The 18,601-nt window shown below is 44.4% G+C and overlaps 1 protein-coding gene across 1 annotated transcript; it reads left to right on the forward strand.

Annotated features, from left to right (window-relative positions):
• Positions 1-3,077: 3,077 nt before the first annotated feature.
• LOC143583403 (F-box/LRR-repeat protein At4g29420-like) lies at positions 3,078-4,869 on the forward strand. Its single transcript, XM_077065716.1, has 3 exons — positions 3,078-3,523; positions 3,573-3,588; positions 4,012-4,869. The coding sequence occupies exons 1-3, from the start codon at positions 3,103-3,105 to the stop codon at positions 4,856-4,858; spliced, it is 1,284 nt and encodes a 427-aa protein (XP_076921831.1). The 5' UTR covers positions 3,078-3,102; the 3' UTR covers positions 4,859-4,869.
• The last annotated feature ends 13,732 nt before the right edge of the window (positions 4,870-18,601 follow it).

Raw genomic sequence — 18,601 nt, forward strand, 5'->3', positions numbered from 1 at the left:
ACAACAGGAGTCTTTTGACAGTGTGATGAGGTAGGATCAATCATTTGTCATTTTCAATCGTTTAAATTGATGTAGGCTTTCAACGATTTTAGTCTATGTTCTAGTCTCGTGTGTTCTTAGGTTGACCTGTCATCGACTGGTTTTTGCGAATAACCAGCAATGGCTCCTAATCAGTTTTTGAGTATAAAAAACACTAACTGTTGTAACCAGTTAGGTTCTGTTAAATTAGCCTTGTTAAGACTAACCATATTAACCTATTACCTGTTAACCGGTTCTTATGTAACACTAACCTTGTTAACCTATTACTGGTTAATTAACTGGTTCCTATGTAATAATCCTTAACCGGCTAACCTGCAGTTAATATCGGTTACAAACCGGTTTCTAGTTCTGCACATGCTACTAAATGGTTTTGGTTAAGTGATTGGCATTTGCACCTCTAGAGCCAAGAGTTCAAAACCAACTGCTCCGGTCAGTTTTACATTTCATACTTTTTGGTTTTGGGTCCTGATCGGTTTCAATCGGTTCAGTCTTTACCCGTGCAAGTACACCAACATATTTGTCCATATATTTCCATCTATTCATTTTAGCTACATACTGGAAACCATCAGTAGTGATTCGAATTTGAATACAATAAACTGATCAACTAATTACTTAACCACTTTACTAATCAAAGATGTTTTAGCTTGAGACAAATAAGAAAATCTCATTTAGTTAAAGTGGGTCCTAATTAGCCGAATTTAAATTAAATCTGGACCACCTAAATGAATCCAAAATGAATGCGGCGATCGATTGCTCATACTAGAGGTGCACAAATCGGTTTCTGGGCCAAAGATATGGTGTTTTTGACAAATTGATTGTGGTTGATACATTGTAATTGTCACAATGGCCTTATTTACACTAGTTGATACAACTAACTACTTAAGCATTAACTAAATTCAAAGATTTATTAAGCAATTTATTTTCAAATAATTTCAAATAGATTATTTAAATTTTACAAGGTGGTGTTGTCATTCCATATATATCTCCTTCGGTTTCTTTTGTTTGAATAATATTATAGCCAAAACATATATGTTCTAAATATACAATCTCTCAACGAACAACTTCCCGCTATGGCGAAAACAAGTTCAATCCATTCTCATCGGACTTGAACATGACGACTTCATCACCGGTAACAATGGTCCACCATTGAAAATTTTTTGTTGACAAGGATACCATTAAACCTATTCCTTACATGGTCTAGAACCCTCAAGACTAAATTATATTCAATGCCATTCAGGCCACAATCACATTGGCTTGAATGGCTTCCACTGTAAAAGAGGCTTGGGATCGACTTCCAACAACTTAACTATGCGATCACATCTTGGTCCAAAATCATCTTAAATTATAAAGGAAATTGGCCCATTGCTGGCTGTATTGTACATTCGCTTAAGAATAGCTCGTACGTGGTATGTCAGTGTATGAGGTGACTTTGTAAAGCGTACGAAGTCCCATTCGCTTAGGATGTAAGCGAATGAACTCATACCCTATATATACGTAATCGTTATACCGAATGATAAGTTAACGATTTGATAATTTGACTGTCAGTCTCGTTAACGGGGAATGATAATTTGACTGTTAGTCTCATTAACGATAGCGAATGATAAGTCAGCAGGGACTGCTTCTAGATTATTTGGCTATATATATGACTTTATTTGTCATTTGTATGTGTGTTTTGTAAGGTGAAATCACCCACCCAAGGGGAGCTCACCTTGGGTGGGATCGGCGTTCCTTAATATTATGAAATCATTTTAAATCGATTACGAGATCGTTCATTATATATGTTATCTTTATATTATCCGTTCGGTCATTTGATTTCACACACCCGTCTCGATCGTTTATCAAGAACAAAAACCGTTCGTTTGTCGGATCTGGTTTCGGGACCTACACAACACTCCTTTCAAGTACCATAAAATCATTTTTCTTTTGACCAAACAACGAAGAAGTGCTAGCAAATGAGTAATTGGGCCTATATAGACTAGGTTGGATGCTACTAGTCCTTGCTTCTTACAGTGATGAGCGTTCAGTCATTCATCGACCTATAGAAGGCAGAAACTCGTCCCACATACTATTTGGGGTCGAGCCCCATCCATGCAGTAAGTTCGCCACTACACTAGCCGGTTAGTGTATTGACCCTTTGAATGAAGAAGAGAAGGCTTTGAATAGATTTCGCTTTTTCAAAAAAAATTAAGCATATTATTATAAAACTACCATTTAATTAAAACTTAAATGGTACATTCAAATATGATATGTTAAAAAAAACAATCACTTAATGTTTCAAAATCACAAGGCCAACCATATTTCTCTCCTGTTTCACGTTTTCGGTGTCGTGGGGAGGATTACATGTCTTCAAGTCCTGGTCATACATAATTTGCTGAACCGGAACTGTTCCTAGGCCTGTCGAACTACCTCTTCGGGTTTTAGAGGATTTTTTTGGAATCTTGAACATCTAAATTTTCCATGCAGATTATATGTTGTGTGTGTAGAATATTATGTAAATTTTTATTTGTAAATGGAGGGTTAAAGCATAGAATTAGCCAAACTGATCCAGATCGGTTCCTCGGTTTATAACCTGTTTAAGACAAAAAAACAGTTTCAAAACCGGTTTGATTATGAAAAACTCAAACCCACTATATGAACCGGCGCTTTGGTTCGGTTTGGAAACCGTTTTGGTAGAAACCGGTTTTAGATACGAACCGGTTCCGAAATGGTTTTTTTGTACACCACCTCTAAGTAGAGAGTGACCTGTTTTTATAAATATTGTATTAAATATAAAACATTTAATTTTGTTATATAAACATCATATCACACATATATCAAGCCAAATGACATGGGCTTGAGCCTAAGACCAACATTTCAAAAGCGGTTTTAAACCCGAATTCCCAGTTTGTGCACCTCTAGAGGGATAAAGGGTTTCGATTTGGCTGGACTCGAAGGCCCATAGAACAAATAAAAGTATAAAACAACTCGTTAATTGCATGTACTCGTTGTATATGTATAGTAGGATTTTTAGCCTTTAGCCTTTTCTTCTGCTGAATGTTTTAAAACCTCTTATTAATTGTTTCCATGGACAAACTCCATGACTCGTTGCTTCTCGAAATATTGAGTCGACTTGATGACTCATCCGACGTTGCTCGCTGCCGAGTGGCTTCCAAGGCTTTTGATGCTGTATTTCCATGCCTTCGATCGATTAATCTTCGTTACAGAAACATAAAATCAAGTTATTTCAGCAAGACCTTTTTTGATCTTCTTCTAAAACTAGAAACTGTTGAATCAATGAGTATCGCGGACATACCTTTCTATTATTTCTGTGAATTCCGTTATTTCGATGAGGATTTTGTTAAGGCCTGGCTGCCTAGGGTTTCTGGATCGTTGAAATCACTCTCAATGTCTGATCTTCCTAAATCACTCTCAATGTCTGATCTTCATACGCGATATGGGTTTTCGCGACGTAAATCGAATGTTTTGCTGCTGATTGCTGTGTATTGTAAGTTCATGTTTATATTTTTTAGTAATATTAATTCTTTATAAAACAGTACTATTAGCTGCTTTGTAAGTTCATGTTTTTAATCCTTGAACTTTGAAAAATGACATTTTTTACCCCCAAACACTAACGAAGTTAGTGTCTCGTTACCCTGGGAGTGCCAGAAGAAAATATGTTAAAAGTTGGGAGTGCTGGAGAACTTTTGAAGTTAGTGTCTCGTTACTCTGGGAGTGCCAAAAGAAAATATGTTAAAAGTTGGGAGTGTTGGAGAACATTTCGTATGTTAAAAGTTGGGAGTGTTAAAATCAATAAGCCTTATTTATAAAACAGAACTATTAGCTTATTTGTAGTCTATTAATATTAGTTCTTTATAAAACAGTACTATATACAAGATATTTTGTAAGTTCATGTTTATATATTCTATTAATATATTAATTCTTCATAAAACATTACTACTAGCTGTTTTGTAAGTTGATGTTTGTATTTTATAGTAATTATGATTTATGGCATTTTGTTTACTTTGATGCAGGTCATAATCTTCAACACTTAAACCTCAGGTTTCAAAATTTATCACTGTCTGTGCACAATTTGAATCCAATGCCAATGCTAACAAGTTTGACACTTGAAGACATAGATTTCGGTTATGAATACCTACACGAGTTGGATAAGTGTTTCCCTAATCTTCAAGTTCTTAACTTGGTAAATGTTAAGCATCCATCTTATTTAAGTCTAATCACCCCGAACCTCATCACACTCAAGATTGACTGTTGCAAGCCTGTTGCAAATATTCATGTTGAAGCTCCCAAGTTAACTCACTTTCATCTTAGCATTAGTACCCTTAAACACGCCAAAATCGATAAGATTGAGAGTTTGAAATCACTTTTGCTGGATTCTTGCCATATTGACTCATTACTTTCAGAATTCCCAATCATAGAAACAGTAGAAACCCTGACATTGAATTCCTTTTCAAAATCAACCCTAGAAAAGGCGTTCACGGCTTTCCCAAACGTGAGTTCTTTGTGTATTGATTCGAGTTCTTTGTCACATATAGAAGCTTGTTTGGACCCAGAAGGCTGGGAGATTTTGGGTGGTATGAAAGGGTTGAAAACATTATGTGCATATCTAAGGGTTGTTAACGTGTCAACTTTCTTCAATGTTGCTTGTGTGTTGGACCAATGTGTCGGCTTGTCAGAGGTCTCCTTTCTCATCCACAGTGATGTTAAGGCTACTAAATCTAATAGTTTCAAATCTAAGTGCATGGCTAGTTGGCCGTGGTTGAAGTGGAGATGGGGAGTATGGAGTAATAAGCATCACATGTGTAAGATCCATCATATGTAATTTTAACTGTTTATATTTGTCGAAACACGAAATGAATCTTACCTGATCCATGACGATGTTTCCACAAATTTTCGAGATGAACGAACCAAGTCTTCGTCTTCTTCTTCTTCGGCTGCGCATGGTGACCTGCAATGTCGAGACCTGCAATGGTTTCGGGGGTGTGGAGGCGACTGCTAAGATATCCTGAGGATTTCTTGTTTACAGACACAAAAAGTGGTGGTGGCTCTTATTGAGCATGACCCATGATAAGGAGGTGGAGACCTCCTTATATAGAGTCTCATGGCCACCATCATGGTACCCTAATGGGCCTAGCCCAGTTAGGGTTACCTCCACAAAACCCCCTCAGCCCAATAACATCGTATTAGTCCATGTAATGAAATAAGCCAAACATCATAGATTTAGGGTCGTAGAACCGGGTTTTAGTACCATACCCCTACAAGCCCCCCCAAGTCCAGTGTTGTTCCTGGGCGCGCAAGCGTCTAGGTGGAGCGCTGGACTTTATAAGGTGTGAGGCGGTTTTTTCCCCTTTTCTTTGGCCTTGTCTTTATTGTCCGAGTTTTGGGAGGTTTTCCCCATGATGGTGACAAGCTGTAAAAATAATGAAGCCTGCGCGTGAGGCGACTTACGAGCTATAATAATAGAGCCTGCGCGAGTGGCGACTTACGAGCTAAGAATAAAAAAGCCTGCGCGCGAGAGGCGTCTTACGAGCTGAGAATAATAATGCCTGCGCGCGAGAGGCGACTTACGAGCTAAGAATAATAAAGCCTGCGCGCGAGAGGCGACTTACGAGCTAAGGATAATAAAGCCTGCGCGCGAGAGGCGTCTTACGAGCTGTAGCATAATAAAGCCTGCGCGTGAGGCGTCTTACGAGCTAAGAATAATAAAGCCTGCGCGCGAGAGGCGACTTACGAGCTAAGAATAATAAAGCCTGCGCGCGAGAGGCGACTTACGAGCTAAGAATAATAAAGCCTGCGCGCGAGAGGCGACTTACGAGCTAAGAATAATAATGCCAGCGCGCGAGAGGCGACTTACGAGCTAAGAATAATAATTGAGCTGGCGCGTGAGGCGACTTACGAGCTGTGAAAGTAATAAAAGCTTGCGCGCGAGAGGCGTCTTATGAGCTTTGAGAATAATAATTGCCTGCGCGTGAGGCGACTTACGGGCTGTAAGAATAATAACAGCTTGCGCGCGAGGCGTCTTATGAGCTGTGAATAATAAAGCCTGCGCGTGAGGCGACTTACGGGCTGTAAGAATAATAACAGCTTGCGCGCGAGGCGTCTTATGAGCTGTGAATAATAAAGCCTGCGCGTGAGGCGACTTACGGGCTGTAAGAATAATAACAGCTTGCGCGCGAGGCGTCTTATGAGCTGTGTGAATAATAAAGCCTGCGCGTGAGGCGACTTACGGGCTGTAAGAATAATAACAGCTTGCGCGCGAGGCGTCTTATGAGCTGTGTGAATAATAAAGCCTGCGCGTGAGGCGACTTACGGGCTGTAGAATAATGAAGCTGGCGCGCAAGGCGGCTTACGAGCTGTAAAATGATGATAATGACTGGCCGACAAGGGCCTCTTCTGTGCAGGATGACTATCCCGACTTGTCTTCGAAATAATAATGGAGGCACAAACGGCCGGATAATAATAATGATGTCACAGGTGCTTACGCGGCTCGTGGCCGAACCTTTTAGTATGGCGCGTAGCCATATGGGTTTATGAGTATTCCACCCTTGGCGCGAGGCCTGTGGGTTTATGAGTATTCCACCCTTGGCGCGAGGCCTGTGGGTTTATGAGTATTCCACCCTTGGCGCGAGGCCTGTGGGTCTGTGAGTATTCCACCCTTGGCGCGAGGCCTGTGGGTTTATGAGTATTCCACCCTTGGCGCGAGGCCTGTGGGTCTGAGTATTCCACCCTTGGCGCGAGGCCTGTGGGTCTGTGAGTATTCCACCCTTGGCGCGAGGCCTGTGGGTTTATGAGTATTCAACCCTTGGCGCGAGGCCTGTGGGTCTGTGAGTATTCCACCCTTGGCGCGAGGCCTGTGGGTTTATGAGTATTCCCAACTTTTAAGTTTGAGCTAAGGCTCATATTTTTGGGCTAAGGCCCTGACGTTTTAGAGTTGAGACTCGTCAACGCGTTTGAGCTTGAAGCTCGCACATGTATGTTTTACTTCGTTTTATTTTTAGTTTGATGTCAATACAATGTTGTCATATTGCTCAAATTAATAAAAGGAAGTGTGAAACATGTATGCCAAAACATGTATGCGGTGGCGCGAATGCAAACCGTTGTGGCGAAGAGTGATCGCCGGGAGCGCGCATGCGGAATCCGAAGTTGATCCGCGGTGGCGCGCATGATCTAGAGATTTTGAATGCGTGAGCATCTGTGATGTGTGAGCATGCGTGATGCGTGAGCATGCTTGATGTTTGAGCATGCTTGATGCTCGAGCATGCTTGATGTTTGAGCATGCTTGATGCGTGAGCATGCTTGATGCTTGAGCATCGATGCGTGAGCATACTTAGATGTTTGAGCATGCTTGATGCTTGAGCATGCTTGAGCATAGGTTTTGGCTGTCTTCATGACATCTTGATTTTAAGCCTCGGTCTGTATCTTGTGGGTTGACCTTTCGCGCGCTCGGTGCCTGCGCGCATGTTTGAGCATGCTTGATGTTTGAGCATCGATGCGTGAGCATACTTGATGTTTGAGCATGCTTGATGTTTGAGCATGCTTGACGCGTGAGCGAACCCAGATCTGATTCAGCACAGATATGAGGGTTTTCCCCAAAATATCGGGTATTTCTTCCTGTGTATTTCCAGATCATTGTTCAGATCCGATAGTATTTCTTCCTGTGTATTTCTTCCAACAGATCTGATAGTATTTCCAGATCTGGAAATATTTTTTATATCTACGGAAGAACATATCTGAGAGAAGAAATCGTAGATCTGAGATATCGATGAACAGATCTGGAATATTGATGAACAGATCTGAGATATTAATGAACAGATCTGGAATATTGATGAACAAATCTGGAATATTGATGATCAGATCTGGAATATTGATGAACAAATCTGGAATATTGATCCGTATATCTGAGATCTTGATGAACAGATCTGTAGATCTTGATGAACAGATCCATAGATCTGAGATGCTGATGGACCGATCGGAGGGCCGAAACGAGAAGCGAAGTGTGGTTCATTGCCGTCCCACGGATGGCGCCAATGTCGAAACACGAAATGAATCTTACCTGATCCATGACGATGTTTCCACAGATTTTCGAGATGAACGAACCAAGTCTTCGTCTTCTTCTTCTTCGGCTGCGCATGGTGACCTGCAATGTCGAGACCTGCAATGGTTTCGGGGGTGTGGAGGCGACTGCTAAGATATCCTGTGGATTTCTTGTTTACAGACACAAAAAGTGGTGGTGGCTCTTATTGAGCATGACCCATGATAAGGAGGTGGAGACCTCCTTATATAGAGTCTCATGGCCACCATCATGGTACCCTAATGGGCCTAGCCCAGTTAGGGTTACCTCCACAAAACCCCCTCAGCCCAATAACATCGTATTAGTCCATGTAATGAAATAAGCCAAACATCATAGATTTAGGGTCGTAGAACCGGGTTTTAGTACCATACCCCTACAATATTGATGTCGACTTTTAACATTTTTAGTTTATGTTATGAGCTCGTGTGTTCTTATGAATTTTTAGCTTTGTGAGAGAAGGAGAGAGAGTGTGGTAATGATTGCATGATAGTTGTGACTTTTTTACCACTACACCACCTTTTACAAAACTCTACAATGCTGATTGGACCGTCACGTGTCGCAAAACGCTCAAGGGTGGAGAGGTTTGACTACGCATCATCTAAAAATGTACTTGTGATGAGATAGGATCGATCATATGTGCTTATGTATTCGGGTAGGAAAGCAATGTATGGTGTCACATTGTGATTTCATTGTAAGTGTTGAAGTTGATTTAGTAGAACAAAAATTAAAATAATGAATTTGAATAGAGATTGAAAGGAGTCAAGTTCGAGCTTATCGAGCTTAAAGATTTACTCGGCTCGACTTGTTTATACCTCTACATAAAACATATTAATAATTTCCGGTCTCACATTTGTATACTTGATTTCCTAAACAAATATTGCAGTAGAAAGCCTAAGCATGTAAAAATCCCTTCTAATATGGCATTTGTATTTCGTTTCCCAACTGTTACTAAATAATTAGAAAACCATCGACGTAAACAAAAGCATCAACCGATGTATGTATCATCGACAACAAGCAATGTGTTTTTACAACACTTCTAAGGTAAAAGCACACATATGCACATGATACTGAAAACAACTAGTTTCCAACCCACGGAATACTTAATCGAATCACTCAAAAACATATAAATTGCTCAATGCCTGGAGTTGAATGTTGTGTTCGCCCAATTCCTTAACAACTTAAGTTGTTGTACTCAACTGTCCATCGATCATTGATTAAGGATTTGGAATTTGGCTTGTGATTGGTGAAGAAACGTGGATCGACTCACTGGTAGACGATCTACTTTCCTCGGGTGTGATTATGCTATTTCACCGATGGTTCTCTGGGATCTGATGGATCTGGGTTCTTCCACTTACAAAATGAACAGCACCGTAAACTTACCCCTCATAAAGGGACAGAGGGGTCCTCTTTGGGGTAACCCTCCGGTGTGAGAATAAGTATTTGTGGGAGAAGATAATAATATGTGAGAGTAAGGAATTTGGAGTGTATTGCTTAATAGCTGAATACTCTGTAATTGGATGTTATCAGATGATATTTTATGATCTCTCCTTGTGGAGTTGATGTGGTATTTATAGTGCTAGGGTTTCCAATGATTGGGCTCAGACCTAATTAGGGCTTTGTTGGCCTCTTCCAGTTGCTTTGCGCCACGTGTCCTTTTGGACACCTGGTGCTTTTTCATTGGTTATAATCACGTGGTAGCACATGGGTTTTGCTGAGTTGTCCACCTTTCATTGGCAGCTGTCAACATCAGCATATTCTTATTCCTTAAAAAGATACCTTCTGGAAGGTTGTCTGACGTGCACAATCAAGGTTGCCCTAATCCTGACTTGGATAAGGACGAGGTTGATTATGTGCATGTGTGATACGCGCCTATCCTGAGGATGCGCGAGGTCTTCTCTTTATTCTCACGCGCAGATGTTTCATGCGCAGATGTGATATGCGTCACGCGCATATGTGATATGCGTGAGCATATGTGATGCGTGAGCATATGTGATGCCTGAGCATCTGTGGTGCCTGAGCGTATGATGCCTGAGCATGTGATGCATGAGCATATGTGATGCCTGAGCATCTGTGGTGCCTGAGCATATGATGCATGAGCATATGTGATATGCGTGAGCATATGTGATATGCGCCATGCGCGTAGGTTTTGGCTTTGTGCCTTCATAATGTCTTGATTTCAAGCCTCTTGTTCATATCTTGTGGGTTGACCCGCCTCGCTCGGTGTTGAGGCGGGTACATACCTCTTCAAGCCCCCCCAGTCTAATGTGTGTCTTGTCTCGCGCGAGCGAGGCAAGATAGATATTAGACTTAACAGTTTGCTCTTTTAGTAGGGGTTTGTCTTTTTCTTCTTATTATTCATCGTTGCGCGAAATTCTATCCTTTTGTTGCAAACGAATCGTCCCTGTACGTGGTTGGTTGTTGCTGACGTGCGTCAGTGATGGAGACGTGTCAGACCTTCCGTGTGCTCGAGGTGCTACAGTTGCCTTTCGTGTCCCCTCACATAGTGTCATGGACACGTGTCGCGCTCGCGTTGGTCCGTTCGTGCGAGTGGTGGCGCGTGAATTCTGGCAGCAGCTGTAGAGTTTCTTTTCGTGTCCCCTCACACAGTGTCAGGGACACGTGTCGCGCTCGCGTTGGCTTACACCTGCGAGTGGGGGCGCGTGAAGTCCGATCAGCACCAATATTTCTCTCTCCTGGGCCTATAAAAGCCAGCCCTTAGAGTTTTTTATCCTTCATCTTCTTGTTTATTATTCAGAGCTTTCCTTTCTTTCCTTGTATTCCGATTACCCTTGTTCTGCTTCCAGATATTTGTTCTTCAGAAGCATCCTTTGTTCGTTGTCACAGTTGTATGTCTGATAGCTCAGACAACACAATCTCCCCCATCCATTGCCGTGTGAAATCGTTAGTGATGTCTAACTTGAAGAAGACCGGCAAGGGGAAGAGGGCTGCTGAGGCCTCATCGGAGGAGGTAGGGAGGACCAAGGCCGTGAAGAAGTGGGATGAGATCCCCTGCAAACTTAGGCAGTCCGATTTCGACAGCCTTATCGCATCTCAGGGTTTTCTCCCTGAGTTTGGCTGCATGTTGCCTGGGGCCGGGCAAACGGCGGCGGACCCGCCTGCCGGCTATATATCCCTTTACTGTCATTTTTTCACCCACTGCAACCTTCGTCTCCCGATGACAAGGTTTGTGGGTGCGGTGCTTAGGTTTTATGGGATTCATATATCCCAAGTCCATCCATTTGGACTTGTGCGCATGACTCATTTTGAGTTCATGTGCAAATCTCAGCGCGAGGAGCCCACCCCTCGGCGCTTTCAGTTTTTTTACAAGCCCAAGATCCAAGACTCTTGGTTCTCGTTTATTCCTCGCAGTCAGAAGGTCAAGTGCTGCACTGTTTCATTCAAGAGCCTTCATGACTGGTCTGAGAGGTTTTTCTATATCAGGGTTGGTGTGATCCCCATCCGCATGACCATGCGCGCGATCTCTTCTGCGCCTGCGGATGTGGGTGTCTTCAAGAACCCAACTGGCGCCTGGGTTAAAAAGTTGACTGCCGAACCATCCCCCGCCAAGAAAATTTGTGAGGAGGCGCTGGTGGGGGTTGGTATGAGCAGGAGGTGGGCTGACAGCGCGACTGAGCCCGTGATCCAAGTTGACGGCTTGTGTAAGTTAATCTCATTGCCTTACTTCTGCGCAAATACTTATCTTTTTGCTGATATCATTTGACTTGTTTTGTGCAGTCAGCAAGGAGTATGTCCACGCCGCCTATGATGAGCATATGGAGGGTGGCTCCGTCGCGCTGGGCGCTGGGGAGGTTGGCTTCCCCGATCGCTTCGATGACATGTTCATCCCTGTTGATCTCGGATTTCTGTTTGACAGCGATGCGCCTGGTAAGCCTTTGTACTTATGCATTTGCCTTTATAATACCAAATTTGGCTAACACTTCTTTTGCACGTATTGTAGACGCGCTTGAGAACTACGAGCTGGAGCTCGCGGAAGAGGAGGAGGAGGAGGAGGCGCCCCAACTAAAGCGTAAAGCTAAGGGGAAAACTGGCGCAGGGGCCAGTAAGAAACAGAAGAAAGATGTTGCCCCTGTTGTTCAGGATCCTCCTACTCAGGCGGGGGGATTTGAGAAAACCCAGGAGTTTCCCTCCAAGTTTCCCTTGTCTTCCCTGCCTCAAAAAGTGGGCAGACCTCCTGTCCACACGAGATATGGTGCGACTACCTCCTCCCTTCGCGCGGTGGAAAAGGGAAGCGGCGTTGCGCCTTCGACAGGTATACTTTGCTTATCCTTTGGTTATCTTTTATGATTCTATGAGCGCGATTCTGATAGAATTACTAATGAATCTTTGCTCACTCAAATGTTTGTAGAGCCGGCGACCTTGGTGGATCAACCTCAAGCGCAACAAGATGCCGAGGCTGCGCCGGAGGTCGCTTCGAAGTCCCCTGTTTTACCCTCGAAAAAGGGTAGAATGGACTTCATGGCGATGTTTGCCTCGCGAACGGAGTTGCGCCAAGGTACGTATTGTGGTTTTATTTTCTGACTTTTTTTTCTTTTAGATCAAGTCATGAACCATTTCTTTTTGTTGATTTTTTCATAGGAGTCGTAGCTGGCGTACAAGCTGCTGGCGGCACTCCTGGCTCCGGTGCCAGCGCCGTTGGCTCTGCTCCTGCTCCTGCAAGCGATGAATCTCCCCTCATCGGGATTACTAAGGAGCAGGAGGCCGTTTTACGCGCCGATCTGGCGGCGTCGAGACCTCCCTTACCTCCTCCTGCGCACAGCCCTCCTCGCGAGACTGATGCTGATTCTAGGTCGCAGGAGAAAAGGCCTGTTTCAGAGGAGGATGAGGAGGTTCAAGCTGAAGGCTCCGACAGCGGCCGCGCCAGCCCTGCAGCGCCACGAGGTTTCGCGGCGCCGTCTTCTCGTGGGCATGCCGCTGACTTTTCTGCTTCGTCCCCGTAGGTATAAGTTCGTTTTTGCTCCTCTGCGCGGACTTTCATATTATTTTTTTTTGATGACTTAGATCATTACTTTGTGTTTGCAGGAAGCCGATCACATCTACCGCCCGAGATGGAACATTACTGAGGACAGCTCATTTCAGTCCATGGGTGTGTGTGAGGACTTCTGGGCTCATTCTGTGCCTCCAGCTGAAAGGAGGTTTCAGGAGGCCCGCGCTCGCGATGACTTGCTTAAAGATCATCTGTTTGCTGGGTCGGCTTTCTTTGCTGCCTCCCAAGAGCTTCGCTATGATTACGTAAAGGTACGTGATGCTCTTGCGGAAGCCAAGCAAGAGGCTAAAGTATCTGCTTGGCATCTTTCTGATGCTCGAGAGAGAGCTGAGAAGCTCCAAGCAGAGCTCAGTGAGAACAGGGCAAGTGCCAACACCGCCTTTGTGAAGCGCGGGCATGAGCTCCAGGCTGCGCGGGAGAAGCTTCAGGCAGCCGAGGCGGACGCGGCCAAGTACGCGCGTAGAGTGCGCGACTTGGAGCTGGACGCGGAGGCGCGTGACCAAGCTCTTGTCCAGTCTATCAATGACAAATCATCGCTGGAGAGTGAGGTTGCGCGCCTGAAGAGGGAGCTGGCGGCCGCGCAGGCCGAAAAAGATGAAGCCTTGGCGACGGCAGCGTCTAGCCAGGAAGCACTCGAGCTTGCGCGAGCGGAAAAAGAAGAAGTCCTGGCGGCAGCAGCGTCCGACAAAGAAGAGCTGAAACAGACTAAGGAAACTGTTGAGTTATTAAACTCTCAGATTCCTGCTCTTGAGACGTCTGTTGCTTCCCTCGCGCAGGATCGCCAATGGCTAATCTCACAGGGCATGACTCGTTGCGCTTACGCGATGAAATACTCATACGAGTTTCAGGCCCTTGTGATGGATTGCAACGCTGCCGCGCGCTTGGTGGGTCGAGCTGAAGGGTTTACGGATGGCTATGAATATGGCATGTTGAAGAAGAACCCATCCGAGTACCCTTATCAGAGCGAGGCTGCCTGCGCGGACATGGCCCAGATGGGGGAGAAGTATTTGAATACTCCCATTCCCATCCTTGCGCAGGTATTTTAACCTTAATGAGATTACCTTGACTTATTTTCCAAGTCTTTTTGTACTCATATTTTTCCTTATGATTTGCAGATATCCGCGCTTGCTGACCAGCCCGATCTCGTCGCGCTAAAGAAATTACTTGACGAGGGCGAAGGGGCTGGTGGCGGCGATGATGGCGCGGGGAATGCTGGCGTTGCTAGCGGCTCTGGCGTGGCCAAAGGATCCGCTCCTGACACTATTGTGATAGAAGAATCCATTCAAGACGAAGAACTTGACTATGGTCAGTTTGGAGATGACGAGGAGCGGGCTGCGCCAGGTGCTGAGGGCGATGATGATGACTATGAAGAGGCTGACGTCGACTTGGAGACTTGAGAAGCCCTTCATGTTTTTTATTTTTATTTGTAGTTTGTATCTTATCATCTTGTAAACTTGTAAATTTCAATGCCTTGGAATGAAATTTTGTTTTTCCCTTCTTCGCATCTTGCGCATTCCCCATTCATCTCTTTATATTGCATGTTTGCTTGTTGAATATAAGATATGCTTGCACGTTGAAATAAGAACAAAGTTGTAAGGAAATTATTATACTTAATCCTTGTCATATTGTAAGTGATTTTGCCATATCTTGATTATGTTGACACGTGCCTAGGCGTTTTCATTATTCCTCTTTTGCGCGACGTTATCGCGCATTTATTATATGGAATTATGAGTTTTTTAGCCTTTACGTATCAATATGTGTTGCTCAGATATCCATTACAATTGCATGCGCGACCTCGACCTGAGACCTTAACAACTATGTTTTGGCATTTGTTTTGCCTTAGTTGTGTTTAGGTATTTTTATGGTCAGGCTGCGCAGTATGTAGGATGGATGTTGTGAGTGATTTGAGCTAAGGCTCACATTATTGGGCTAAGGCCCTGACGTTTTGGAGTTAAGACTCGTTAACGCGTTTGAGCTTGAAGCTCGCGCATGTATGTTTTACTTCGTTTTATTTCATTTTGATGTCAATACAATGTTGTCATATTGCTCAAAATTAATAAAGGGAAGTGTGAAACATGTATGCAAAAGGTAATAGAATTGGGCTAAGGCCCTGACGTTTTAGAGTTAAGACTCGTTAACGCGTTTGAGCTTGAAGCTCGCGCATGTATGTTTTACTTCGTTTTATTTCGTTTTGATGTCAATACAATGTTGTCATATTGCTCAAAATTAATAAAGGGAAGTGTGAAACATGTATGCAAAAGGTAATAGAATCCACATTAAGAGAAGATAGCGCGTATCATTATTCATAATGGCTTAAAAAGCCTTGATTACAAACTTGACATTTTTTACATGAAACATTTTCTAAGCTGTGCCGCGTTCCATGCGCGCGGGATCTTCTTTCCATTCAAATCTTTTAAAGCGTAAGCGCCTTTTCCCAATTCTTCCGAGACTTGATAAGGTCCCTCCCAATTGGGGGACATTTTTCCCGGGGGTATCGCGCGGCTAGCTTCATTGTTTCGAAAGACAAAATCATTTTTCTTGAAGTGGCATTCTTTCACACGCTGGTTGTAATATTTTTCCAGTTTTTTCTTGTATTTGGCTTCACTGATGATAGCCGCCTCTCTGCGCCCTTCAAGTAAGTTGAGATCCAACCTTCTTTCGCGCTCGTTATCAATCTTGCTCATCATGAGCACTCTATGGGATGGGCATCCAATTTCTGCTGGAATCATTGCCTCCGTTCCATAGGTTAGGCTGAACGGGGATTCGCCATTGCTGGTTTTGCTTAATGTCCTGTGTGCCCACAGGACATTAGGGAGCTCTTCGACCCAAGAATGGGATTCTCCCTCCAACCTTTTCTTCAGCCCATTTAACAAGCTTTGATTCGCGCGCTCCACTTGGCCATTCCCCTGAGGGTGGTATACCGAAGTGAAGATTTGGTTGATGCGCAATTCCTTGAGCCAGTTTGATATCTTCCTGTCAGTGAATTGTTTGCCATTATCGCTCACAATTTCCATGGGCAAGCCAAAACGGCATATGATGTGGCTCCAAATAAACTGCTTCATCGCTTCGGCTGTGATTTTTGCTAGTGGCTTGGCTTCAACCCATTTTGTAAAATAGTCTACTGCCACTACCAAAAATTTTACTCGCCCTTGCGCTTGCGGTAGGGGACCCACAATATCGATTGCCCATTTGTGGAAAGGCCATGCGGAGGTCACCGGAATCAAGTTGTTCTTTGGCCGCATGGTGTTTGGCGCATAGCTCTGACATGCTTTGCATTTTTGGATCTCTTTTAAAGCGTCCAAGTACATGCCTGGCCAATAGTATCCTGCGCTCATTGCCTTGGTAACCACCATGCGCGGGCCAGCATGTATTCCACAGATTCCCTCGTGTATCTCTCTGATCACATAGCTTGCTTCCTCAGCATCTAGGCATTTCATGAGCGGTCCCAGATAAGAGCGTCGATATAATGTACCATCAAGCAGTTCATAGTTCTGCGACTTGTGTCTTATCTTCCTCGCCTGTGCGCGATCGTCTGGTACTTTTCCCTCCTTCAAGAATTCCATTACTGGAGTTATCCATGATGAAGGGGTTGTATGAGTTACAAGGACAGACTTCGCTCCCACCGACGGGTTGCTCAATACTTCCACCCTGACATCTTTGCCAAAGTGATCGAAGCTGGTTGATGCCATCTTGCTCAGTGCGTCAGCAGACTTGTTTTCGCTGCGCGGGATATGAATGATTTTGAAGCAGTCGAATTGCTCGATGAGCTTTTTCGCCTGCTCTAAATACAGAGGCATGGTGTTCTCCTTGGCATCATAAAGGCCATTGACCTGTGCTGCTACCAAGTATGAATCAACATGAGCCTCTAGCTTTTTAACTCCGAATTTCTGCGCGATGCGCAGGCCAGCCAGCAAGGCTTCATACTCAGCTTCATTGTTGGTGCTCTTGAAGTCCAACCTGATGGCGTAAGTATATTCATGATTCTCTGGATCCACCAGCTTGAGGCCTGCGCCGGATCCTTCGTTGTTTGAAGCTCCGTCGGTGAATAATCTCCACACATTTTCTTCATCATTGGCTCGCGGAGGGTCTACCTCGCGCTGAGCCTCTTCAATTTTTCCTTCAGGGACTTCTGTAATGAAATCAGCCAAGACTTGTCCCTTTATTGCTGGACGGGGCTTATAGGCGATCGTGTGCTCACCTAATTCCAGCGCCCACTTTGTCAGCCTTCCCGAGAGCGCTGGGCGCCGCAAGACTTGCTGGATGTTGTAACCAGTCAGAACTTCAATGGGATGACCATTGAAATATCTATGAAGCTTGCGCGACGCGTGCGTTAGTGACAAAACTAACTTTTCCATGATGGAGTAGCGCGTCTCAGGATCTGTCAGCACCCGACTCACATAGTATATTGGCGTTTGGATTCCCTTGCGATCCACCAATAATACTGCGCCGATGGCGCGCTCTCCTGCTGATAGGTACAATGTCAAAGTTTCACCAGGAAGTGGAGCTGTGAGCGCGGGCAAATTTATCAAGCATTCTTTTATCTCACTGAAAGCTTGCTCGGCCTCAGGAGTCCATTTGAACTGGCTTTTCTTTAAGCAGTTTCTCAATGTATTGACAAATGGGGTAGATTTGCTTGCCTGGTTCGCTAGGAACCTGTTGATTGATACCAATCTACCATTCAGCTTCTGGACTTCTTTCATGGTGGATGGCGAGGGCATGTCAAGGATGGCCTCCACCTTCTCAGGGTTCACCTTGAAACCATCCTTGGTGACCATTACACCTAGAAATTTTCCCTCTTGTACGCCGAAAGTGCATTTGCTCGGATTGAGCTTCATGTTAACTTCCTTTAGGCGCCCAAGGGTTTCTTCGATGTCTTTGAGCATTTGTTTTTCCTCCCTGCTTTTAATCACCAAATCATCCACATAGACTTCTAGGTTTCTTCCAATCTGCTCGCTGAAAACGGCATCCATAAGTCTTTGGTAGGTGGCTCCCGCATTCTTCAAACCAAAGGGCATTTTTATGTAACAAAAAACACCCTTGTCGGTTCTGAAGGCGGTCTTGTCCTCGTCTTGTGGTGCCATTTGAATCTGGTGATAGCCCTTGTAGGCATCCAGGAAACATTTGAGCTTGAATGGCGCCACGGAGTCCACCTTTGCGTCGATGTTTGGGAGGGGGTAACAATCCTTTGGGCACGCTTTGTTGAGGTCCTTGAAGTCAATGCACATCCTCCACGACCCGTTACTTTTCTTTACCATCACAGGATTGGCTACCCATGTCTGGTATCGTATCGGGCGGATGATGTTTGCGCGCAATAGATCCTCAACCTGTTCATTCATGGCCCTCGCCTTCTCATCCCCCATGACTCTCTTCTTTTGAGCAATTGGCTCTACAGACTTGAAGGTGTTGAGAGAATGTTGCGCCAGGTCTAGCGGAACCCCAGTCATATCAGAGTGTTGCCACGCGAAGACCGACATATATGCTGTGAGCAA

Source organism: Bidens hawaiensis, unplaced genomic scaffold (assembly GCF_021521415.1).
Source record: "Bidens hawaiensis isolate Kalapana, Puna unplaced genomic scaffold, B.hawaiensis_p1.1 tig00032385_1, whole genome shotgun sequence".
Classification (NCBI taxonomy): Eukaryota; Viridiplantae; Streptophyta; class Magnoliopsida; order Asterales; family Asteraceae; genus Bidens; species Bidens hawaiensis.

Bases quoted from the DNA above. Each gene is read 5' to 3' on its own strand.
- LOC143583403 (XM_077065716.1), top strand. From the start codon at position 3,103: ATGGACAAACTCCATGACTCGTTGCTTCTCGAAATATTGAGTCGACTT.